Below are 27,645 nucleotides of genomic sequence, written 5' to 3'. Positions count from 1 at the left end.
GGCAAAGTCATAGTTAAATTGTTGTGTCTATGGACTTTATTTCTGTTATACATATGTTTTTTTTAGATAAATATAGTTTGTTACATTGTTAGAGTACATAATATTGTGGTATTTGATGATACTAGCTTTTCCTCGCTACTTTGTCCGTAGATTAAACCTAGTAACAAATATTAGTGAGAAAGTAAAAATATTAGTGATCATATATATTTCTGATGGTGAAAGAATTTATTGAAATCACTCCAGTAGTTTTTAAATTTATTAGATACAAAAATACAAATCTTTCCTGTTTATATTAGTATAGTAGAAATCAGAACACTACTTAAAATATTGTATAATTATATTAAATAATTATTGTTACATATTAAATGTTTTATTAATCTTAGTTGTGTGTTTTTTTAATTACCTGAATTCACTAAAATAACGAAGCGACCAAAGCCCATAGACATCCGAAATTGCAGCTACCTTTCCTTAATCGACGGAGATACACATAACGATATTTTCCCTTCCTAAGCTTTTCCACTGTCGAATTCATTTTCCCTTCCCATCCTTTCCTTATAAAAGGTGGGACACCGCGAGATTCCCTGATCCTACTAGTCGCAGTGAAAGTCGAAAATTAATCTTAGTAATATTATAAATGCGAAAGTTTGGATGTTTGTTAGTTTGTAGCCTGAACTGCTTACCGGATTTCGAAGAAATTTGGCATAGATAAGGAGAATAGCCTGTAAGAACACAGGCTAGTTTTTTAATTCCTCTCGTACGCAGTGGCAGGCGAAAGCTACTGTGTTTATATTGGAAGCAAATTATTACATTGTATTGTTTCTATTTCCTAGTTCATCGTACTGAAGTCACTGCTCTCTTAATTTGAAATGAGGTTTTTAACCCTTCACGACTTGTTTACTTAAAAACCTGTATTTTTTGATAATAATTATTCATGCGATTGCGAGATGTTATTTGTTAGGTTCGTACTACAAAAAAATTTAGATAAAAGATTGTTTTGATTCTTTATTTTGTTGAGAAAGTTCAAGGCTACAGCAGTATTCACTTACATATTCCTTTGCTCTTTAAACTATAAAATATAGTAAAGCATTGATAGATTTCAAACAATATAAGGAACTATTGTCATGTGTTTTGTGTTTGAAGGAAAGGCGTAAATAAATAAAATGACTAGATAAATATAACGCATTTAATGCCACTGTACCGACTAGTGTCCAGTTGACATCGGTGCAGAACATAATTTACCTCGCCGCAGCACTCGCACTAACACGCACAAATCAAAATTAACAACAATTAGGCTCCCTAATTATCACAATTGGCACCTAATGAGGTCTAACAATGACACAATAAACTTTATACAATAATTTAATACCTTCAATACGAGCAAAGAAATAATTTACAACAGCTGAACGCTTCATTGAGCGACAAACACACCAATATTACAAAAAATAAAGTTCTCAAAACACTTTCTTCAATATATTCTTGAGGCTCTTCTTCTTCTTGCCGGCGCCGGCGCTGTCCTGCTGGCTGCTCTGCGACAGCTCCGTGGACTCGGACCACAGGCTGCCGGTGGGCGACTCTGAAGCCGCCTTCTTACCCAGCTTGCCGTTGAACAATGGCTCAGAGCCGCGCGTGCTCTGCCGGCTCAGCGTCCGCAGAAACGCAGGCGACGACAGCCGTCTCGTTTTCATAGTTTTCGATTTTAAACTATTAAAAAACGAGCCGTTCGTTTTAGGTGACTCCTTCTTATGAGGCACCTCCTCCGTGAACTCCCGCGGCTCGGACACGGGCGCGAAGTACTCCCCCTCGTCCAATGGTATGGGATTTTCTTGCAGCTTCCCTATGCTGTCTTGTCTGACGCAATTCACGGCAGATTCATATTCCATACCTCTTTGTAAAACCGTAGTCTTTCTTCGTCTGTTCTTCTTAGCCACCTGCCAGTCACCATCATTTAGTTCCCTGTCCATCGTGGCCATTTCCTCAGTGGACTGTCTCTCTATCTCGAACGCCTCCTCGCTCGGTCTCCGCTTCTTAGCCGAGGGAGTGGCATGGCCGCTTACTCCTTCGACCGATTTTCTTCTAAACCTCTCCTGCCTTTTCTTGATTTTCTTTGTAACAGGCATCACTACAATAGATTCCTTCTTTCTTCTTTTTGATACATAGTAGAATGCGATGCTGAGTATTATGGACTGAAATAATACGAATTTGATGACTGTCATGTTTCCAAACCAGCTATTTCTCTCCTCCATGAGAGTGTGCAGCGCGGATGCCATTTGCGTCATCTGCTCCTGAAGGTTGCTCAGCTGCTCCAAGTACTTCTGCTCCCGCTCGCTGCTCTTCCTCCGCTCCTCCGACATCTGGACCATGGTCTTCTCAAATGACTTCTGCATTTCTTCGACTTGTTTCTTGTACCGCCTGCTCAGCTCCTCCAGATATTGACCGGATAGTGACATGTTTCTTTCTAAAGTCTGAAATTGAGAAATAAATTTTGTTAACAAGTATAATGCAAGTGACTATGCACTATTTTGTCTAGGTCTACTTATAAACATAAGTTTTATCTCATAATTTAAAGTTTTGATTTTGAATATGATGATATAAGTTAAAGAAACTATTGTTTCATATAACATTAATATGTTAAATGAAAATTTCATCGTACCTTAACTCTGTTAGACAATCTCAGGAAAACGGACTCTTTTTGTATAGTGGTCTGCGCCTGGTTCTGGCTGAGGGCGGGCTGCGCGCCGGCGGGCGCGGGGTCCACCGCCATCTGGTCCAGGTCCGAGATGAAGTGGTCATTCTCAATCAATATCATTTGATCATTAACATCATCAACTAGCAGCGCTTCCTTTGGTTTGTCATTTGAAGTATCGTGCTTCCCATTCTTCACTTCTGTCTTTACAGTTCCATCTTTTCCTTCGTTTTCGATCTCCGACTCCAAGACTTTTTCATTTTCAGGTTGAGAATTCTCTTGTGGCTCTGGAATTGGAATTTCTTCTGGCAATGACTGGTGTTCCTCCTTTTTCAGTTCTGTTTCTTCTTTTTCTTCCTTTAATACCTCTAAAGTTATAATATTTTCATCTGTTTGCTCAGTAGGTGCTAGCGTTTCTTTTAATTGTGTTTCATTAGCTTTCTCGTCTACCGCATCGCCATTTTTGATCGGAACCAATTTAATATCTAAATCAGAATTAGTTTCACCGTTCAATTTATGCGGTGATTCGTCTAACGTTATGTTTGTGGTTACATTTTGTTCTGTCTCAAAACTCGTATTTAGTACGACCTTCTTCTCTTTAATTGCAAGCATGTTGCACAACGCGGCTAAATATTTCGGAGGAAATAAAGCGTTCATGTACGCGACACGTTCGTCACTGAACTCGATTGTTTTTGTACTTTTAAAATCTAAACCGTAAGGTTGACAAATTCCCGTACACTTCAAAGTCTCTCTTAGGAACACTTGACGCACTAAATTAGTTAATCTGTCCGAACTACAACTGAGTAGCTCATAAACTTCATTATAAAGCGTTTCACTACAATTATCACATACAATAATATGGCTTGGAGAACAACACTTTTTGTACATTTCGTCCACCGACGTATCGTTACTTTCATTAGATACATTTTTAGGAACTTCCGTCTTCACTAACGCTTGAGCAGCTTTCTTCATAATAGACATGACCGCATCCCTGGCCGACCCGAAAAGGTTTTTCGAGGGCTCAGTTTCCGCTGTGGGCACATCGGGAACATCAATTATCTCGTCATCCTCGTCTTCATCTATATGAGCCGTGTGCTGGGAGCTTTCCTTCTCTAGCACCTCAAACTCTGATGTTCCGTACACTTTAAAAAGCGAAATGGGGCAATAATGTTCAGAGCCGTGATGAGACAGCATCTCGACTTTTATAAATTTACCAAATAAATGTGGATACAGATCAAAACTCTGTACATCCCTCATATCTTGAGCAGTGAACTGGCCGACGCTGGCCCAGTCCCGCGTGGGGAATCGGTCGCTGAAGTACACGGCGAAGTCTTTGGGCGTAGAGGAGAACAACTCGAAGTTGGCTATCTCTATTTTCTGGGCTTGTACCGCCTCGCACAACTCGATGACGAACCAGATGCGGCTGGTGCATGTGTTGAGCATGTACTCATCCCTATTCGGGGACAGGATAGAGCTGGCTGAGCCGGCCTCGGGGTTGGTTGCAACCACTTTTGCTCCGCAAGCGAGCGAAGCGTAATTTTTTGAGCGAAGCTTTGTGCTTTTATTACTAATATTTGTATTGCTATGACTAGGTTGACTCGAGTGGTTCAATACGGTGTCTTTTTTCTCGGCCTCGGCCAGTTGCTTCTGAGCCCACTCTGAGAATGAAGGTATATCTTCCTGCGGCGTCTCCGGCTGGACTGGAATGTTTTCTTCTCTCCACTCCTCGGATTGAGATTCTTTATCTGTTTCAGGCATAGGAGTGGTGCTTCGAAATGCTTCTTCTGTTTGTTTCGTTTCGTGCATTGGTTTTGCTTTGACGATAAGTAATGGCTCTGTAGAATCTTTTTCAGTGACGGTTTCTTCTGCTTTTTGTTTGTCCGCCTCCGTAGCGTCTGCCTCTCCGATGGCGAATCTTTTCGTGTCATTGTGTTCTTCAGAGTCATTAACGAACAATAGTTCGTCCGATGTTGTTAAATCCAATTTTGCGTTATCCGCCAGAGATATTATAATAGGTGGTTGTCCCGTGTCAGGTAACCTGCAACAAGAATGAAGACAGTACTTAACAAAAACAATGGAAAGCTAATGTCAAGGATTATTGAAATAAAATTAAGACAATTTTGATGTCAAGAATTTCGAGGTGTTATGTAAACCATCCCGTAAGTATATACAAATATTCGTAAACTAAATGGGTCACAACATTAATTTTAAATATTACATCAAATTTTTGCAAGTAAAATTAAATTAAACAAGTTGGCTGTGGTACAATATTTTTGCGTATGTTCCTATTACATTCGACCATCAGACTCAAACTTGACAACTTTACTTTCTAGGTCGTACACTAGTTCACTGTAAACACAATGCATTGACTGAACTGAACTGCTAACACGAGATTTGTAAGGATGACATAACATCAATTGGCGTCCACAATATATTTCAATAAAGCAGTTGCGTTCAATTGAGACAATCAGCGTTGTATGCGATTGTGCGAGTTGTCTGGGAAACAGCGGCGATTCCCTCAAAATGGAATGCGAGATTCAAGATGAGTGAATAACATCTTGGAAAAGTTTGTATGAGACATAACCTCTTTGAACGATTAACAATTGAACAGGAAGAATATAGTTTAACTTTTAGAGAGGACGTGTGATTTATTAAGGAAGGTGTCATTGTAAGCTATTTTAAACATAAAACCGGACGGCAGATATGTTGAAATGTCAATCGCCGGGACTCGTTAAAAGGTTAAAGATATATTTACTCGTAAAGAAATAGCAAATAACTAGACAATTCTTATCCGGCTTTAAATTCAATATCACTTGCTTATATACAATTGGCTTGTAACAAAGCAATAATGGTTCATTTATTATAAATGTATAATTAATTTCACACAGTTCACAACGACAATAATAGACTGTAACATTTTGTTATCGAAGTTATTGGGTTAATATTATTATTTAATCGCGGCAAACTTACATCATACTAATTAACAAACAGAGCTGAAAAGGTTAAGCATAGAAATAAAAGCATATAGAATAGACATTTAACATTAAAGAACTAGAGAAACATTAAGGGCCTGTCCCACTGAATTATAAATTGTTAGATAACAATCCAACGTGTAGAATATATGATGGATATATCGGATTTTGTTACCTTACCAGTGACGTTTTTAAGCTATAAGAGCCTCTATCAGCCAGTGGTGTGACAGGCCCTCAGTGTGCTAATAAGAGTTAAAATACCAAAGTTAATATCTGAAATTTCTGACAAAATGTTAGCACAAACTCACAAGCACTAATCGGTAAATTATAAGCAACATTAACTTAAAACAACTTAAACATAGGACAAAAGCTATGAAACATTACTTATCAAGTTTAGTATTCGGGTTTTGCGTTACAAGTTTCACAATTTAGCAGCTCGTTAAAGTTTCGAGTTGTTGTTTTGATTATGATACACGGTTAAGTTACTTAACTTAGGTATCTTGCATTGTACGGAACTAGACCTGAAATGTCTGTTCAAAGCTAGTGATAATACATTATCAGTCCGTTGTCAGTACGACAATAAGCAAGATTACATATTTAATTTATGATTTTTATGTTGACTATTATAGGTACATTTACCTTTCCATGTAAACCTGATCGTAACCAGTTTTAGTGATGTGATCAAATGTGGACCAAATATTTGGTACAACTTGTTATTATTTCTATAAATTATGTTTAGACACTTATGAATATGTATTGCTCTTCACAAATGGGGAAAGGGATTGGTTCCTGCAGCACAGGGGAACCTAGTGCAGGAGCCAAGGCTCTCATGAAATGTGTATATTTTTAAAGTGAAATAATAAAGGATTTATTTATTTATTTCTTTATAAATAATAGATTAATTTGCTATGCAAAATATTTCGATTTTAGTTTCACTAAAACCTTTAATCTACATGAACGGTTCGGAATTTCATTTTATGTAATTTGATTCTAACAAGTATTTCCTTCCTTGAACCGGCCATAAAATTGTCTTTCCTTCCTTGCTCGTGGTTTTTATGAATATGTACAGCATTTTTTAACAAATTACGACAAAATATCAAAGTATTTTTCCGTTGGCTTAGAAATTACTAATCGACGTGACTTTTTCACAATCGGGATCTAGTATTAGACGATATCTCCTCATGTTAAGTAGAAAAGCAGAAGTAAAGAAGATAATAGTAAGATAGTAAATATACAAAACATATTTAGAAAGACCAGGAGACAATTTCGTATTACAGAACACAACACAACTCGACCGCATCGAGGTACATTTCTACATCTGAGGTTAGGATCTATTTGCGCGGGGTACAATTTCGCACGCGTTATTTAATGGCGCTGCGTTCGCACGGACTCCTCCCCCCGAGCCTGCGCATCCCCCCTTGGTCCATACCAACGCGTACCGTTACGTCGTAATCCACGCCCGCCTACAGACCAACCAATGTAAATTCCATTGCAATGAAAATGTTCCCGGAAAGCTTATAAACCAAGGTGTTATTGCTTTGTGATAGCTCTGTTGTTGTCGATTTAAAAAAATATGTTTTTACATTTGTAATCAATCTATGCCTTTGTATAGTTTTGGATGGATCTTTAGTAGTGGATGTTAGTAACGGCAGACTTATCAGTGACGTTTAATTTGTTATTACAAAGTCATAACGGGAAAAGGATCATTTAATCACGAATGTCCCTTCCTACTTAGATAACCATAGATTAGACAAATTAATTATAATTAAGTAAGTGGTGGAGATCTGAGGAGAAATGTCCGACAGATTAACCCTTTAAGTGTTGTGTAGAATGGATGTTTTGTAAGGAGTTTAACAAGTAAGTGATTGCAAGCTAAGACGTTGATGCAATTAAAAATTCCTATGCTCTTAACTTTATACTATTCAAACCTTTTTGGACGTGACAGTTTAAAGTTAACTGTACCAAGGGAGTTGCGTAGTGATGTGATCCCTCCGGACTTTTTTACATTTACACGATTTCGCTTAACATACAGATCCTATCCACTTCAAATATGTCATACTTTTTAGCGTACATCATTCCCTTTTAAGAAGTTTTACAGAAGATCTTACATGTAGAATATCTTGGTGAGTCCTTGGTGGCCACCGTAGGAGAGCAGCTGACAAACCAGCAGCACCGCCAGCAGCGCCCGCGGCGGCGACATCACGCACACGCCGCCGCCGCATTGGCCACGTCCCGCCGCCGGCGCACCTATCCCGACAACACCGCCCGCGCTCCCGCCCGTGCCCCCGCACGTTACAACCGCCCGTGACCCCACTGCTCGCTCAACACACCAACATTGGCGACTGTCCCAACAAAGCACCCAAACTTATTCCAACCGAACACCTCACTAGAGAATATACTGGCACAACACTATTTTACAACTCCGAACTGCGGGAAAGTGATTGCTTTTAAACAGTTTGACAGTTTTATAAACGTTTTTAAATGTGTTATTGTTGTTTTCAATAATAACAAATTATTTTCTTTTCATCACTTGCACTTTTGCTTTTATTCAATTCGTTTCAATTTTGTCATTTGAATGTTACGATTTATCGTCTTGAAACCTGTAGTTGTAAATTATATTTATTGCGAACTTCTTTCTTTGCCAGTTTTTATAATTTAACATTCAATTAAGTACATTGTACAGATAATTTTGAAAACGGAGAAAAGATAAAAAACTGCTTACGAGTATATTTAGATAAAAGAAAATAATAGTAAGTGCTTTACTCGTACATCTCAAACATAGCTATAATATTACGCCAACGTACGTCTTTGTGTAACACCATTTATTAACTGGTCGACGCGTTTCGAAACAGACTACAAACTATTTGTCATTGTCGTACCAATTACAGTTCGTGACAACAGGGTCCGCGGTGATCGGTACGACACGACTTACCGCTCGTTACAGGTACAACACTATTGAACTAATTAGTGCTGCCATCTGACATTGCTTAACAGCTGTTAAAATTATAAATGGCCAGTCATAAAAGTTAATTTTTTAACACCTGAAAGTCGAGTTAAATAATCTCTATATGAGAGAAATTTAAATAATAGCGAATCAGGTAAGTAATTATATAAACTTGTTTTTATTTCGTCTTTCTCTTTAATTATTCTATTGTTGAATGAAAATCATTACTGCATTGTTATCTTGTTTAATAGAGCAATTATAAAAACCCGGTAACTGTTGCTTATCAAATTACTTTTGTTGCCAAATAAAAAAAAGTCGAATTCTGTCAAAGATAAATAAATCTTAAACACATCCTGACAAGAAGACTTAAAGGAGTCTCGAAGACTTTCTCAATAACTACTCTATGACGATAGTCATCCGTTTGTTGTCTTTGAAAAACCAGAGATTACAATGTTTTTACACTTGTGTATGGAACTCTACAATCAAAGGTGTATTGTGTTTATGAACACGTATGCTTGTTGAGGCGTGACCTCGCGACGCTCTGGTTCTCATCCGAGCTAATTACGTCACCATTATGTCACATAATTAGTGACGCAACCGATGCGAACGACACTTCGTTCAAAGAACTATGAACTTTGCACATAAAACGAACACGTAATACTTTTATAACATTTGTAAAACACAACAAGTTTTGATGTTATTTCGCACTATAACAAAACAAAAAGTGTTTAAATGTGTGTCAGTACGAATCTGATTTGCATCCACCATATTATATTATTTAGCCCAAGAAGAATAGTAAAGGCTTATTACTACACGATACTAAGGAGATGACGTAGGCGGGGAGAGAAACCGCAGGCCATGTCTAGTTCACGTCAATCTGATTAATGCTTACTAATGTTATAAATGCGAAAGTTTAAAGGTCTAGGTTAGGCTACTAGGCTTCTTACTTTTGTTTTTTTTTTTAAATATTCTACGCGGACAGGGTCGCGGGGAGAACGGAATTATTTAGATAAGTGATCACAGAGCATAAGATCACAGAGAGTTCCTCTACTCGCTAATTATAAACTGTATCAATTGAATATTAAGTTTTATCAACTAGTTGAGGAAGTTAACAATTCAGCGTCACATTCCCACAGATTTAACCATGGTGTTATATTATATTAAATATAACAAGGATATTTGAATATCCGCTTTACAACTACGCTTTATTTCATTATGTAAAGTATAAGTAGATATTAAATTTATCATAATACTGATGAAGTCGTAGTAATGTGGACTAGTACTTCCGTTTTAATTGCAGTGTGTTAAATGCAAAGAATGCGATGGTCTGCTTGTAATGGAATTAAATATACAAGGTAAACGGTAAAGGTAAGGTAAAGTAATTAGTCTACAAAACGGTAAGCTTCTATCATCCTTTTCTTATAGAACTGATGTTCCTATTGTTAGTGCTTGAAGTAACTGCCTATAACGAAAATTCCGTACCTACATACAACGCGGAAATTACCCATATAACACGAAAATTCCTAACAATTTAAAAAAAAATCCTCATCAAAGATCAACCGCGATATAAGGCGGTGTACTATATGTCATCGAGAATGACATGCAATATACATGTTTTATAATCTTTTTTATTTAGACATCATCAACACAAAGGTTGTAAAATTCATGTACCAGATACAAAATTACAAGTACGTGCAAAACCGTTATTTAAACTGGTATTTGTTCCACAAACAACTTCACTATCATTTACAAGGTTACACTAATTACACGTAAATTTTAGAGTGATTATATTTTTTTATTACTTTTCAACACTTAACATAAGACAAAAACTACTACACTCCAATAACAAGAACCAAATTGTTGGGCATCAATCGTATGAAACTTTCTCTCCCTTTCGATTTATAAGACGAAAAGTACAGATAGAGCACATCTATAGATTTATAATGCAGCCAGACAACGGCTTAATTGGCTATATGAGATTAAAATCCGCACCAAAAAGGCAACGTTGAGCGACCAGCAACATAATGAACACTTAAATGAAACCAGAGATCTTAATTTCATATAGAACAAAGATCTAGATAGTCCATTTAGAGCGGAGCGGGACAGGCGACATGAGCTCTTATTGTCTATAACGATCCTTTTACGTATTTGATATATACAAATATTACTGGCTTACCGTTATCAGTCGCTACCAACATAAAACAAATTAAATAACGAGCTACAAGTGTAACGAGTTATCACTTTTGCATTGGAACTTTTCAGTAATTTTTCCATAGAGATGAGTTAAATCTTATTACTATTACTAGCTGTTCCCGTGCGGCTTCATCCGCATGAAATTATGAAAATTTTACTTTATTGTTTACATTTGTCAAATTATCAATAACAAATGTTAAACTGACATAACATGACAAACCTTGGTAATCGTGTTTCCTTAATGTTGGCAGCAACTTATGGTCTTTTTCCCACATTAGGGTTTTTATCCAAAATAGTTACACCCTAAGTTTAATGTCGTGAAAATATATAGCCTAAAGCGTGACGCAAGTGTAGGGCTTTTTACTAAAGAAAGAATTATTCAAAAATATGCTGTAATTGCTGACATCTTAGGTAACAAAGAAGTGTGTGTTTACGCTTTATTATAATAGTATAGATTAACTCTAAAGTTTAGATACATACGCACATTGGCACAAACGTAGAACATAGTCTAGAAGAACACAGACGTACTTTTGTTTTTTTTAATTCCACGCGTGCAAAAGCTAGTAGTAAAAACAAAAGAGAATGTAAACTTGACGGTTGTAATTTAAAACACGGTGTACATACACAAACAAAACATCATTACACATGATTTATTACAGTTACAATAAACAAATCTAATTTTATATTGTTAATTTTCAACTAACCGCCTTTACTCTGCCACTAACATCGTCTACATTAATCTTCTTCAATCGACTTTCACATTTTTGTACTCAATTTTCGTAGTTATTTCCGGACACATCACTATTTCTTTAACCAACATTCTGAACTTGATGAGCGGATAATTAATCTGTCAGGATATTTAATTTTGTTACTTGGCAACACTGACAATGACGTGGAACGATTGCCTAACGTAACCAAGAATGTTACCCTGTTCTAAAAATAATTATAGTTACCGTTAACCTGGATGTCGGAAACGAATATAAATCAGAATTTTACACACGTTTCTATCAATTATAATAAACTATAAATCCTTCTTCAATCTGTTTCAGTTACCAATACACCAAGTAATATTTAAGTATACTGTAAATGTTTGTTTTAGCGTTACATTAATCTACATAAAGCTTGCCCGACCGTTTCTCTCGCTTGCTAGTAGAAAAATAAACACTTTACTGGTCTTAATGGTTAATCATCTTATAGTTAGCTAAAGAGCTTCAGTAAAATTATTTCAATTACACTTAAAAACCAGTGATAAGAACTTTTTATTAATAAAGTAACATTCGCCCGCGACTCCGTCCGCGCGGAATTAAAAAAAACAAATGCAAGTAGCCTATGTGTTCTTCCAGATTATCCTCTACATCTATGCCAAATTTTATTGAAATCCGTTCGGCCAATCCATCCATCCATTCAAAGTTTCGCATTTATAATATTAGTATGAAGTATGATAAGACAAAACTGTCCAAAAAGCAAAATCGATTTGCACCGCAGTGACCTTGCGCAAAAAAAGTTAATAAAAAAGTAATATAACCAAACATCTGTTACAATATGATTTCAATGAAAGAGAAATTAAATCTTTAAGTCAATAACCTATGATTCAATCAAGTATTTACGAAACTCCAAACAATGGTTCAGATAATCTACATCGTAAAGTGACACAACAATTAGTTGAATATATTATAACGTGTTTTAGAACCAGATTTAGTGATGGTTACAGGCGGTGTCCTAAATATTGATAATATATGTACCAAGTACAGCAACGGCCAACTGCTTTCCCAAGACCAGCAAGCGTAGGCGGTTCGACTTGACACCTTTGCGAACATTATTATAAATGCGAAAATTTAGATGGGTGGATGTTTGTTTGTTAGAGTTTGTTGCCTAAACAGCTGAATGGATATCGATGAAATTTAGTTTAGTTGTACAGGGTAGTCGGGAAGAACACATAGCCTACTCATTTTTGTTTTTTTTTTAATTATACGCGGACAGAGTCGCCTGCAAAAGCTAGTCCTTTATATTTGCTACACTTTGAGGTGTACTTAGCGGCTGTTAATGTATTAAGAATAAATTGTTTCATTTTCAAGGCGATGCCAACTCGAAAAATAGCACGGCACTAGAATTTGCATTTCAAAACCCCGCGTATTGAATGTTCGTACCAAAATAATTTAATACAAAACCGGTATACAGAACATTTTAGTGACAGAAACAACCGAACTAGACGAAAGTAATTATTACAAGTAGCTGTAGTCGATACTAGCTGTTCCCGTGCGGCTTCATCCGCGTGTAATTATAAAAACTTTGTTATTGTTTCCATTAGTAAAATTCTCAATTGCAAATGTCAAAATTACCGTAACCATAACCTTGCTTCCTTAATGTTGGCAGCTTGTAGTTTATGGTCCCATTCCGCATGAAGGTTTTTTTCCCAAATCATTTACACTCAAAGTTTAATATCGTGAAAATAAAGTCTAAAGCATGACGTAAGTCTAGGGCTTTTTATTAAAAATATAATTATTCAAAAATATGCTGTAATTGCTGACATCTTACGCCACAAAGAAGTTTGTGTTTACGCTTTATTATAATATACTAGCTGTTTGTGAAATTATAAAAACATTATTTTATTGTTTCGATTTGTCAAATTCTTAATTGCAAATGTCAAAATACCAATTACCTTACTATGGCAATCTTGCTTCTTGATGTTGGCAGCTCGTATCATATGATCTCTTTCCCACATTAGGGATCTTATCCAAAATATTTACCCCTAAACTTAATAGCGTGAAAATATGTAGCCTAAAGTGTGACGTAAGTGTAGGGCTTTTTATTAAAAAAAATAATCAAAAATATGCTGTAATTGCTGCGATCTTAGGCAACAAAGTGTGTGTTTACGCTTTATTATAACAGTATAGACAAAATTAGTATAGATTGAAAACAATTAGTAAAACTAGAAACATCAGTATGCGTGCACAACAGTACTTTTGATAAGGCAATGCAATTGTGAAATCAAAACCATCAATGTGTATGTTCGAGTCAATGCTCCTTCAACAGTTACCATGGTCATACGTCAAACTCGTTCATCGTTAGTATTGATTGATGAATAGCGAAAGTAATTTAGTAAGTTTTTCTATAAGCGGTGATATTTTCAATTAAGTGCACGTGCGATAGTAAAAGTGGAAAACAGTAAGCAAAGTAAGAAATAATAACACTTTGATCGGAGTCATTGTGATTAATGACAACCAATACCTTATCCCTTAGTCACCTTGTTATTAATAGTAAAGGTATACGAAGATTCTCTTATCATTGGAAAACGGCATATCAAAAATGCATGATGATGCTTTCAAATTTTTTGACTCGATTTAAAAGGCTATCAATTACTAAATCGATTTCTCTCATAATATTAACTATAATTTACTAGTTATATGACTAAAGTTCTGTCCCACCAAATTGTAAATTGTCTGATAACAAACCAACATGTAAAACATGTGATGGAAATCTCGGATTTTGTTCCCTCATCTGACAGTGATGTCATTTTTGAACTATCTGAGCCTCTATCATCCAGTGGTGGGACAGGCCCTAATAGTCATTAAATCCTTTGATTTGAGTAATTGATCAGTATGCCTGTATTTGACATACAGTCACAACTGTTCTACATACAACCTGTTCGAAACTGGACTGTTCCCGCATTCAGCTTCGATAATGTCACAATAAATAATATCAGACTTGAATCCGACTTTATAAATACTGATCGTGTTATTTGAGAAATACGCCGAACCGCAGAACCGATCGGTCGCTGTATCAATTTAGCTGTCGAGTTAACAATCTATACTTATCAAATTATTTAAACAAGAATCTAACCTATTAAAATAGCTACAGTTTCTATTTCTACCTAAATCGGAACAGGTCTGTTAGACATTCCTGGCTTCAGTTACTCAGTTGCACATTTAATGGATAATTATATTTTAATTGTACGACAGATAGTTTAATTTTGTAACAGTAGCCTTTGGAATTCTTGGCACTAATCCTGTTATGAATTGAACACTGAATTGCTTAATTCTACAATTGTTGTACACTAAGTTTGAAACGTAATAATACTTGCAACTCTATAGAGTGGTGGTTTTTATGATGGTGCTAACTTAAACCAAGTAAAAGCAACATTTCAAGCAACTTTCTACAAAGTTGTAGTCTTAGAGATAGTGAGGGATTAAGGACGTCGGCCTATGATCGCGCTAAAAATGATTTGCCAACTAGTCAACAGCAAAAGCAATGCACAGAAATTAGAAACGTACACAACAACGCCCACCGTACACCGAGAGCCGCGAGCTGAGGCTGCCGTGGGCGAAATTTAATGAACCCACGGTTGAAGCGACAGCTCGCAATAACCAGCTATTTACTGTCCATTGTCCGCGTCTAATCTACTGTCGCAATGGTGGCGGCTCTGCACCACCGCCGGTGTCTTTGATACCGAATTCATTCTAATTTATCATAACTTTCAAACTCTGTGAACAGCATGAGCAGTCTTGAACAATTTACATCATCCGCACACTTCGGTATTATACTTTCTCATGCATTTTTTTAGACTTTTTTATGTTTGTTAAACTAGTGCTAGACCACGTTCCCACCTGAAGAAAATGATGTAGAAAGATGGTACTTGCAAGCTTAAGAAGTAACTGTTTACTCTTCTTTTCAAGACCATGTCATATTTGGTCGGAAGTCTATAGCATTAATGTGACTACTATGATTGGTTAACAGATTTAAAAAAAATCTTTTAAAGTTTCAAACACATTATCAAAATTGCACATCGTTAAGAAATTATGACCACGTATTATTCGTGTCCATAAACACCGAGAACAAATAACTTCCGTTACAAGACATTGTACGCAGCTGTTACATAACTTTAGGCTAGAATATTGAAAACATAAAATCTAAGATAGTTTTCTATCAGGAAACTGACAATAGATTCGATACAAAACTAATAAATTTTTAGGCCGTTGTCGTCGGCCTGGTTGCGATGTGCCGAACATAGACGCAACGCGAACGGAACATTGACCTAGATGATGCATACGTTTTAGGATATTTCGAAGTTTACGACTGCTTTAAAACTCGTATTCTTTGTGGTAATTTCAAACGCAATTTGAAGTCGTTTTTATTATTCGTATGTTTGCAAACAAAAACTATATACCTTTTAGGATAACATACAACTGCAACTAAAATTGTCTGCAAACTTACAAACAACTCAATTCATCGTGTTAACAAAGTTGTTACAGATGTAAAAATAAACGTCAACAGAAGAAGTTTTTACCAAATATGCCTTACCACACCGACCAGTGATCACACAGCGAACATTTAACTATAAATAAACTAGAACAAGCATTGAGACACGAAGTTGTATCCGAGGCCATCAGGGTAGTTGTGTGACCTAAATTTGTGGATACATCTAGCGGACCTAATAGTCTACTAACATAAGCCGGAAAATAATTACCATGTGCTTGGTAGGACGAAGAAAAAGTGTTGAGAATTTCTTTTACTTTGTCAAAACATACAGATAAGACCATCTCCCATTTTGAAAGTCTGTTAATAATCGGAAACAGATCATAAAATTATCTCAGAATCACTTTAAATTCAGTATACCGGATCTAGTTCCTAGATTCAAATTTTAAGGTAGAGGAACTGACACAAACAACCGAATAATTCTTCAGATTATCAAATAGATCAGAATTATTAGTATAAAAAATATATAACCGATTTCATATAATGCTAAAAAGAATTACTTTTGCAAAAGGCTTTGCACTTTCTCCTTTTTAGTTTATAAGCATAATTCGTGGTTCATATTAAAAAAAATATTGATATTGAAAGTCTAGAGACTTTCTAATTTAGCAACTTCGTGATGTGATAGGACGTCAAGTTAATGTATTTTATTAGGGATAAAAAAACAAAACCTAAAGAAAAGAAATAGATTTTCACACAATTACGAAAGATGTAAAATCCTTTGATAGAATATAATTCAAGTTAATACGTAATAATTTTTTTTAGTAACAAATATTAGTAGATTTTTGTTAATTTACTAATATTTCCTTTAACCATCCCAACTAAGATCTACGCTTGTGGTAAGATATGGTTCACGACAATCGAATGGCAGGATTCGAACCCTTGACCGCTAGATCGGTAGTCCGTACCCAAAACCATTAGGCTATCTGGCTTAATTAACTATGAACATAAAATAATTAAATTAAGACAAATGTATTTACATACATAATTTAGAATTATCGCTTTGAGGTTACTGTACGAGAAAATTAAATCTATTGTGGGGCACATCAGCAACTTTTAACGAACACTTCTCATTTAAAATTCGAAAATAGTTCCTTACATTATAAAACATAGCAAATGTGCTAACATAACATTCATATAAAGAGAAACCTCGACTGTAAAACAAATGGAATCGACAGAAGCATTTCTAATGGTGCGTAAAAACGTATACCAGTGGCCATTAAAAATTATAAGCCGCCTGTAAACGAAAGTAACGTGAAAGGTGTGTATTCGACACGCAGCGCGGAGTGTAGTCAAATGATCGATACGTTCAAAGCTTTACGATTGCATAAACGTAACCATAAATCCGTGAAACTAATAGTTAGTGCTCGGATGGCTGACAATCGAATTAAAACATCAGTGGGGCTGGTTATTGATGCGGTTATGAGCCACATTTCACCGACTTCAGGGGCAATGTGGGCCGCGTGAACTATAAAACTTTCAGCAAAAATGAAATCGCATCTGACATTACGCACGTTTCACTTCAGATCTCCTGAACATCATGAACGTGTCCAATCTTTCTTTCGAGAGAAGGATAATTTTTAAAAAATATATTAACACTGCCGTCTTTTAAATGCAATGATGCAAATGAATTATATGAAGCATAATAAAGGCTCTGGCTTCCATGCTAGAGGAATTGTATAATTTAAAAAAAAATGTTTTTCTTTGTGTTATCGTAATAAAGGAAATATGTTGGTAAATTCTAAAGGCTAAGATCATTACTCAATCTTAAGTACTATACGTTTGTCGACAAAAGGCACCGACTGATCGCATTTTTACTGTTTTCCCACTTTACTACATAATTTCACTTTCTTTTACATCTGTCACTGATATAGCAATGATAAAGATTAAAAAAATAAGCTCTATAAAATTAAAAAGGAAAAAACGTTTAACAGCCTACATTAGGAAAAATAAAAAAAAAAAATAGAATTGTTACACGGTGTCACGCCGTCTGGCGTGTGCAGACTGTGAGCCAATGCAACAGGTGGTATTTGAAAGTATAGAATCATTCAAACTTTTGTTATGTCGCAATTTCAGCGCTGATCAGAACACAATATTAAGTATCCGCAGACGGAGAATACCTTTGCGAGTGCTTTCTTCCTTTAACAGTGGAGCCACACAACTACACAGACTTGCGCACTACGAGGCATAAGGTTTGAATCTAGCTTTCCACGAAAATATTGAATAGAAACTACGGTTTATAGATAAATACAGACTGTATAGAATAAACTAAACTCTTAAATGAATAAGTACAAAGAAGCGGAAAAATTACAAATTGTACATATTTCTGTAGATTTAATATAAATGTTGGAATCAAATCAAATTTTATTTAATAAAGATTTATTATTCATAATTGAATGACAACTTAGATATGGTAATACCACGTATTAACAAGTAATAAATTATCTACATTATATACTATGCTAGTACATACTTTGCAGACTAGAAACACGTTAGAAGTTTACACTTTGTATGCTGTAACTGTCCACTCATAAAACATTTAGTTATTTCTCCTATTTAAAAAAAAATCGATGGTGGAAACCTGATGTATTCACGTGCGCGTGTCTAATTGTTCAGGGGCATTACTCATAGCGCATCAAACACGTGCGATAACATTATAAAGTGTTTATAAAACATCGGCGTTATCGCAGCCAACAACTATACTGATAACGGGCACCGGTTTACGATCTTTTACGTAACATATGAAGATGTACGGGCTAATAATAAAAGTTAAATATAAACAGAAAAGCTTGCAATTTAAAGTAGATAGGCAAAGTTTACTCTTATTAACTGTAATAATAAAACTTTCACCTGTATATCATACTAATCTTCCTCTTACTAATATTATAAATGCGAAAGTTTGGATAGATGGTAGATGGATGGATTTTTCTTAGAGTTTACAGCCTAAACTGCTGAACAGATCTCCATGAAATTTGGCAAAGATGTTAGAGCAAAGTCTGGAATAACACATAGGGCTATTTTTTTTTAATTCCACGTGATAGCTAGATTTAGTCGCGATAGCTCGTTACTAATAAATTTATATTACATTCATTTTTTTCTACTCATAATTAAATATGTATAAGGATAACAGAAGGTTAAATGTGTTTATTTTTATGTTATTCAGCGAACACAGAAGTTTCTGGATTATTTAAATTAAAAAGATAATAAAACCTGAATCAAGATTGTGTAGAATAGATATTAAAATATTTTATCTTATTTGAAAACATTATGAAAATAAATATGCAATAACATCGTAAAATATTCTTTATAGCCGTCGGAGAAACAGCAGGGATTTGTTATAAACAAATATTTTTATTAATATATGGTTTTCATTAAATTAGGGAGCAGAGAAGCAACAGTTTGTTTCATAAGGTTATTACGATATCAACTTATACATCAGTATAATTTTATATGTTAAAAATCAATCAAAACAAGCGAATTGTTTTTACAGAATAAAATCATTAAAAGCATTAAGGCATTTAAATAAATTATATACCTTACTAAATCTTAACAACCAGATAATATTGTCTATAGAATTAAATTCTATATTCCATTTACCTGTTTATTTCAATAAATTAATTATACTCTTTGGAAATGATTATCTAATCTATGTCAAATCTGAATCAATAAATAACTACAATAATTATCAATGCAAATTGTATCTCTTTTATTTAATTAAAAAGTTATTATTAAAAGAAGATCAAATTACAAATACATCGAGATTTATAATGTTTTTACTTACATAAAGATCATATTCCGAGAGACATAAGATAATCTTTTACTTGTTATTGTTTAAATTTTAATTTGATATTCAGATTCTCTGGATTATTCTAGACGTATCTAAGATTGCCTATAAAATGAAATATAAATTAGTAGTAGTAATTATTATCATTAGTAGTAGTAGTAAATTATTAAAATATTTGGATTTGGCTCACGAGATTACCGCCATGTGGCGTATGAAATCGACTACCATTATTCCGATAGTCGTTTCGGCACACGGGCTGATAGCGAAGAGCTTCGACCAACACCTCAAGAAGCTCTCGCTAGACAGTTGGATTAAGAGCCCGATTCAAAAGGCGGTTATTTTAGAAACCGCACGAATAGTGAGGAGGTTCCTGTCTCTACCGCCCTGACCACTGGTTGCTTGAGTCATCGGATTCCGCAGCCAGTGGTGCTCTATTTTGTATATAACATGTTTTATTTTATTTTTATACAAATCTTGTCAAATTTATTAAATAGAGAATAAGAAATAAATATATATGGTAGTAGTAGTAGTTATTATGGGAATAAAAAATAAACATATTTACAGACAATAGAATTTTATAGTACAAGCCGCAGTAAAGACTTCTATCGGCGGATAATTAAATCGCATCTGACAGTCTATTAAAAATTATATAAAACTAAATCGATGTAATACGAACCTTCATTCACGTCCATATTAAATACCAGACTAAATTATCAGCCGACAATCTAGTGTGCGTTCCTCTAAATCGTTAGGCGTAGTTAGATCTAACAAAAGTATCACTTAGAGGTTTACTTTGCTAACATTGTAGGCTTTTATTGGTACATGAGAAAACCATTTGGTTCTGATCAGCGGGTGTTCGGTCGACTTGTAGGCGTGTCGGAGCAAATCCAACTGCAAACGTCTTGTTAATTTACCGGCCACGGATTCGAAGCACGCTTCGATTATTATTCCTTGGTCGTAGGAAGTGAACGCTTAAAATAGAAAACTTATCGTTAAGTTCTAATACTTCGATAAAATGTTGTCAAATCAAAGATTTTTAAATAACAATTCGGTACGACCTTTTAGTAATCCCGTAATTACTTTAGAAACATATACTCCTCTATGATAACTAAGTTTTAAGAACCGAGATAGGAAATTAGTATAAAGTATTTCAATTGGTTTGTACTTATTCATAACTTGATCATAATAAACTAAATTATGGCGTAAAGTAACAGGCGACAAAATTTTGTTTATTTTTTATAATTACCTTTATAAATAACTGGAAGTTAACTATGAAGTATTTCTGCAAACAATTAAAGTCTATAAACACCAGTATAATCCGGTATGTGTTAGCAACGACTGATGCCTGCATCCTGACCTACCTCAATGACACACACTAATTACATCGATTGTCCGTTAAACAGTTATAAATATTAGAATTATAATTATTTTAAAAACATACAATATATTATTCGCAACTTAATTAACTAAGTAGTCAACTTAATACACGAAATTAACGTATTCTATGAAACTGTTATTATATTCCTAACTGGAAAATTTATTTTATTTACTACAAATTGGTATCACGTACTGAAAAAATAAATAAACAAACAATGAACAACTGTTTAATCGCACTTTAATCCCTTTGAGCTTATATGGTGCGCACACTACTCGAATTTGCTACGAAACAATCGACAATCGAGCAACATATGTGCGATAATTTAGTCAAAGGTGTTGACACGCTCTAAGCTTACTAAAACAGTTATCAACGCACATGTGCTTTGGTTGTCAATTAACTCAGAACATCGTATATATGCATTTCCGTAAACAAGAATGCAAACCCACTATTTGAATTTCGAACGTAGCATCCGCACAATAAATGTCATCCTTGTCTTTCCCTTCAAAAACAAAAGAGATAACGATGCTTTGTACAGTGCAACGGATGTATTACCATAAATGACAATGCTATAAGATCGGAAGTACACTTCAAATACAGGAAATGGTAATAAATATAGATCTATAAATCAATCACGTGACTGAAGTAGGAATAATTGATTTAAAAAAAAAAACACTATCTACACCTCAATAAAGGAAGAAAAATGATATCTCACATCTTAAAATTTGATTATCTTTTTAGCTTACTGCTTACATTGGATACAACGCCAATGCCAATTATCCTTCTGTCATCGGGTAGAATTTGCAAAAACAGAAAGTAGAATTCAAACCACAAAACCATAAAACAATGTAATTAGGAAACTTTAGTTTTTAATTATCATGTGATTGAATAATTTAAATTGACATTATCTAGGAATTTCATAAGCCGACTAAATGCGGATAATACGAAAACACGATGATATTTTATCAAAAACAATTGACATTTCTAGAAAAATAATTAGTAATTAGCAAAACAATGACGTTGTTTTAGCAATTAACTGCCTACTAAACCATTAAATTGATGATTAAAATGATCGTAATAATTTTGTGTCCATACACACAGGACACAGGACAAGCGGCGTATACAGAACGCACATGCGCTGGGAAGACGACAATAAAGAGTACTTACTACATTCTATCATATTCGCTTGATAAAAACCATACGACAAATTAATGCAACAAATATTCATCTATACTAATATTATAAAGAGAAAAGATTATTTTTGTATGTATTGAAATAACTCAAAACTACCGGACTGATTGTAAAAAATTCCTTCACCGTTAAAAAGATAATTTATCTGTGAGTAAAGTCTATGTTTTTTTATTATTTTTAATTTCACGCGGGTGAAGTCACGTGGAACAGCTAGTTCAAACTAAAAATTGTCAACAACAATTGACGCAATCTAAATTACCATACAAACAATACTTGCTCGACATTACAAATGTTTTTGACTTCAACGCGATGTTAGATTTTGTGTTCGCTATTATCGTGTCAGTTTGAAAATTCTAAGATATAATAGATTGTGCCGTTACCGCAGGACCTAAGCCGCAATGTAACTTAACACTTAAACTTATGTACTGAAACCACATTCCAGCCGGGTGTAATGTTGCATTTATTGTATTCGCAATAGCCAGGATATCGTTATAATTTTCTAATGTAATCTTTTACTAAATTGTTATAAAAATGTAAACTTGAGATGAACTTGAGAAGTAAGATTTTAATCCAATCAAGATAACAATGTCAACAATTATAACGTTTTAATATCTTTGAGATTACAGTTGTAAAAATTGTATTATTATGTACGGATTTCAATCCAGTAAAATGACAACTTAAATCGATTTACTTTACCATAAAAAAAACAATAAAAAGAAGTTCGCAAATACCGAAGATAACAGCGTTCTCCCACTATAAAGTGGATTTCACGTTTATTTATTTTACACCATTTTTCATACCGTAAAAACACTTTACGAATTTCGAATGAAAACTTTTTAGCGTGACGTTCGATCGATGTAAAATTCGCGAACTTTTTATAAAACACGCAACACACGTCCGTCCGGTGCGCGGTCACGCGCCATACTGAATTATTACTGATGCAAGCAAAGAGCTTGCCGTTGAGAGCGAAATTGGTTTTCGAACGTCATCTAGGATTTTTAAATTGAACTTTCTACCTTTATACTTACAGTCTAAGTTGACATGACAAGGTTGTGCTATTTTTTTCATTAAAGCATGCAAACAGGTTGTACGCTAGAAATCCGCACGTCGGGAAGTTGATAAGGAGTACTTAGATCAATAGTGTGTTCAATTTCTATAGCAATGGGTCATCAACCTACGACCGAATGGGCCACAATAATCTAGTGCGGGCTATAAATGGAGTGAAAAGAAATTTAATTAATACAAGAAAAGCAAACGCGTTAATGATAGTGAGAGGTTAAGATCTCGTTCGATAAACATTTATCTATAACTAGCTTTCGCCCGCGACTCCGTCCGCGTGGAATGAAAAAAAAAACTAAGTAGCCTGTATGTGTTATTCCAGACTTTACGTCTATGCCAAATTTCATGGAAAGCCGTTCAGCCGTTTAGAATACATACACTAACAAACATTCACCCATCCATCCATCTAAACTTTCGCATTTATAATATTAGTATGATAAAAACTTAAAACGTAGTTGTAGACACATGATTGAAAGGTTCGTAAAATTTTTTTAGGCTGTCGCATTGCTCATTCGAGTTAACGAATCTAAAACGGCCCAAGGCCTCATTGCTGTGGTCTCTTGACTACATAAGTGTAATATTAAACCATTTTCTATGCACTCTTACAATTTTCCAAGGTTAGTAAACACTTATATGTAAGCTTATATTTATGTTTCAGTGTCTTTGAGATTTTAGGTTAAAAAAAATGTTTTCCATTACTATCTTTACTTAGACACTTATACATTAAAATATATGAACTTGTACATAGCATAAATTATCTTTATTTACATGGCAGTGTAGTAACTTCTAGAAAGTTTTGATATTTACACAGTTGACCGTATATTTACTGCTGAAAATACACGCCTAATGAGCCCATTGTTGCCCAGACAACTCTGCAATAACATTTGACATAATGGCTGATGATAAGTCTTCGCAAATTTTAACATACTAGTCTTCGCCGCGACTTTTTAAAACAGTATGTAGTCTAAGCGTTCCAGACAATTCTCTATATTTATACCAAATTTAATTGAGATCCGTTGAGCAATTTACGTTAAAAACTCATTTTCCACCTTCAGAAAAATAATTTTATCTGGTCCTTATGATATTTAAAGCACATTTACTCATATTACTATAAAAGTTAATGTTTAAGATGAAAGAAATCTAACAAATTTCAAGTTCCGGCTGCATTCGTTCAAATCAAATTAAGCCGCTGCTAAAAATAGCCGTTAACATAGCAGCGACTGGAAATAGCAGTTAACGAGTGGCTCTCATCCGGTTGTCTGGTATGCCCTTACAGATTAAAAAAATAAAAAAAATTTCAAACAAGCCTATTTGCTATGCAGATCATTAGGGCCAAAATAACTATGTTTTCATCATCATCATTGTCAGCTATAGGTCGTTCACTGCTGAACGTAGGCCTCTCCCATTTATTGCCACAATGCCCGGTCCTGCGCCGCCGGCATCCAGTGCACTCCTGCAACCTTGACCAGGTCATCGGTCCATCTTGGGGGAGGCCTACCTACGCTGCTACTTATGCTAGCTATGTTTTATCTCATACTTACTCGTATTTTTAATTTATTACATTTACTGTTTTCTATATTTAAGTACCAAGACTTCATACAATTGATAAGATATGAAAGCATGCAAGCTTGCAGGCTATAAACACCAACTAGTTCACAAGCACATAGTAGGGCATCGTTTATAGAGAAATTCTTACTTCCAGTAATCCAGTAATACGCCTCCATTACAGTACGTAAATGAAAAGCTCCTATGCACGTAATGATGCAAGCTATTAACGCTGCAAACCCGGTATTATGTGATGCAGTCGTTTGACGTCGTGACGCTTCGTAAATGTTTCTTCGACAATAATACTTGCGGTTTAAAACGATAATTTGAACTTTGATTATAGACAAGTCGCTTGGTACTTGAGCACCGGTGATTAGCGGGAAAAATTTCTTCCGTATAGTAAACTAGCTGTTCCCGTGCGACTTCATCCGCATGAAATTGTGAAAATTTTATTGTATTATTTACATCTGTCAAATTATCAATTACAAACATCAAAATGACATGATGACAACCTTGCTTCCTTGATGTTGGCAGCAACTTATGGTCTCTTTTCCACATTAGGGTTTTTATTCAAAATATTTACCCCTAAGTTTAATATCGTGAAAATATATAGCCTAAAGCGTGGCGTAAGTGTAGGGCTTTTTATTAAAGAAAGAATAATTCAAAAATATGCTGTAATTGCTGACATCTTAGGCAACAAAGAAGTGTGTGTTTACGCTTTATTATAGTAGTATCGATTTTATTTTTACGAATAAATTTTATACAACTGTTAGGTACGATAAAATCCATATCAATTTACACATGGTCCTATTTTAGAAAAAAAATCAATGTGACCAGTCACTTGAACATTTATTTTTAGGGCACCCTGTATTACAGAAATATATCTTTCAGCAACATCCATGCATAATTAATACATTTCATCCAAATGACAGATTTCATGACGTCACGAAACTACGTAGGCAGGAGTTTGCGTGGAAATAAATTGCTTCATTAATTGTTGTTATACTAGCGATGGAATTTTTCTTCAGAATATTGTATAAGCAAGAACACAGCAACCAAATTCGTTCTAAAAAGAAGTGAGAAATAGACGAAATACAAAAACGATTTCAATGCTCTGTGGTACTTCCCCGATATAACATGAATCTCGTCAAAGATGGAAATATCCAATCATCTTTTAAAACAATAGATGTCGCAACATTTCATACTGAAGTACAGCTGTAAAAAGTCCACATGTCGCAACAAATTAGTACACATACATTATGCGAAGTGCATTTGCTAACACTCGCTTACAAATGTCATCTTGTCGAAACTCAAGTAACGTAAGACAATAAATACATCTCGACACTCGACAAGTTTATTGTTTGTGCGATCGGTACACATTGGTACAGAAACCAAACATTATTTTTTATTTAAAAATCAATGTACATTTGTTAAACTATTCAATTCAATACTTATGTTATTTTAAAATGGAAGTATGGTACATAATTATGTTGGTAGAAGGCGTATTGAGATAAATAAAAAAATATAGTTTACCTTCTAGAAGTTGGATTTCAAGATATGAAAGCAGAGAGGTTAAGTACCAAAACATTTTTATCTTTGACATGGTTTTTAATTTATTTACTGAATAAATCTACACTACTACACACTGAGGTTTAATGAGAAGACCAAACTTAAATAAATTTGTACACACTATTTACTTCGAGTAAATAAATGCATGTTTGTGGTAACGCGAAGATTACACGGTATCGATACGATATTTGCGCATCAATGCAATATTAACCTTGAGTTGAATGCATATGAACTAAATTCGTATTTCAACTCGCACACCGTCAAGGCATATGTGAAATGCTATTTAGGAATAGATTGCATAAGAGGTGCTGTTATGCGGCTTGACCTTTCCAGTGACTTTATTAATTTTAATATTAGGAATATCACATTGCAATACGACCACTAGATGTGACCAAAGTCACGATAATAGAGTACTTTGGACGTGCGATATTTAGTAACCGCTCACCAAAATAACACGAAACTATAGGCTTCATTTCGTCTACAGTGACATTGTCAATCACTTTTTAAGTTTGGGCATTGACTTAAAACAATTTAGATTCGTATTTCATAGACAAACTAAATTACTAATCCCGTTATGTGCTAGACAGTGTTAAGAACATATTACTGGCAGAAGTAAGGTCGGCGTAACGCTCTCGGGAGCGTCACTTGCCGGCTCATGACCTATCTAGGTCACTACGTCTATGTCTATGCGTAGACAACGACCTCTAGACTGTCGACTAAGTACAATCGTATTATGGAACTCGACTGCAAGGACTCGTGCAAAGATTCAAGTACTAGTAGATAAACATTTTATCAGATTAGTCACTGCTCGACGTCGTTCTTACAAATGTTTATGTCCGGTACAAATGTTTTTTCCTACCAAAACCCCACGACAATGACCTGCATCCTGCCAGACATAAAAAAGGTAATTCTTCTAAAATTTGTTTACGCTGATAATCACTATATAACTGTTTAGTTTATCTAATATTGTCTAAAATCATTGAAAACCTGCAACATGCAAATTATTGTATCTAAAATCTAACACAATATTATAATTAGCATCATTTCTTCTTAAGGAGCCTGTCTGTTAATTTTTCATTC

At 34.8% G+C, this 27,645-nt stretch overlaps 1 protein-coding gene across 4 annotated transcripts in view; it reads right to left on the bottom strand.

The window, feature by feature from the left end:
* Positions 1–1,169: 1,169 nt before the first annotated feature.
* Positions 1,170–27,645, bottom strand: part of LOC106110015 (SUN domain-containing ossification factor) — a 51,672-nt gene continuing 25,196 nt past the window's right edge. The window contains exons 1-4 of one of the 4 annotated variants that reach the window (XM_013291691.1): positions 23,089–23,321; positions 7,764–8,255; positions 2,651–4,721; positions 1,170–2,462 (exon numbers count right to left, since the gene is read on the bottom strand). In XM_013291691.1, the coding sequence (XP_013147145.1) occupies positions 1,452–2,462; positions 2,651–4,721; positions 7,764–7,855 (3,174 nt within the window). In that variant the 5' untranslated portion in view covers positions 7,856–8,255; positions 23,089–23,321 and the 3' untranslated portion in view covers positions 1,170–1,451. Of the gene's footprint in view, positions 2,463–2,650; positions 4,722–7,763; positions 8,256–23,088; positions 23,322–27,645 lie in introns of those variants that run through there. The other 3 variants (XM_013291693.1, XM_013291692.1, XM_013291690.1) reach the window with 3 other exon arrangements.

This window comes from Papilio polytes, unplaced genomic scaffold (assembly GCF_000836215.1).
Source record: "Papilio polytes unplaced genomic scaffold, Ppol_1.0 DF820956.1, whole genome shotgun sequence".
Lineage (NCBI taxonomy): Eukaryota > Metazoa > Arthropoda > Insecta > Lepidoptera > Papilionidae > Papilio > Papilio polytes.
This window is presented reverse-complemented; position numbering and strand designations above follow the sequence as displayed.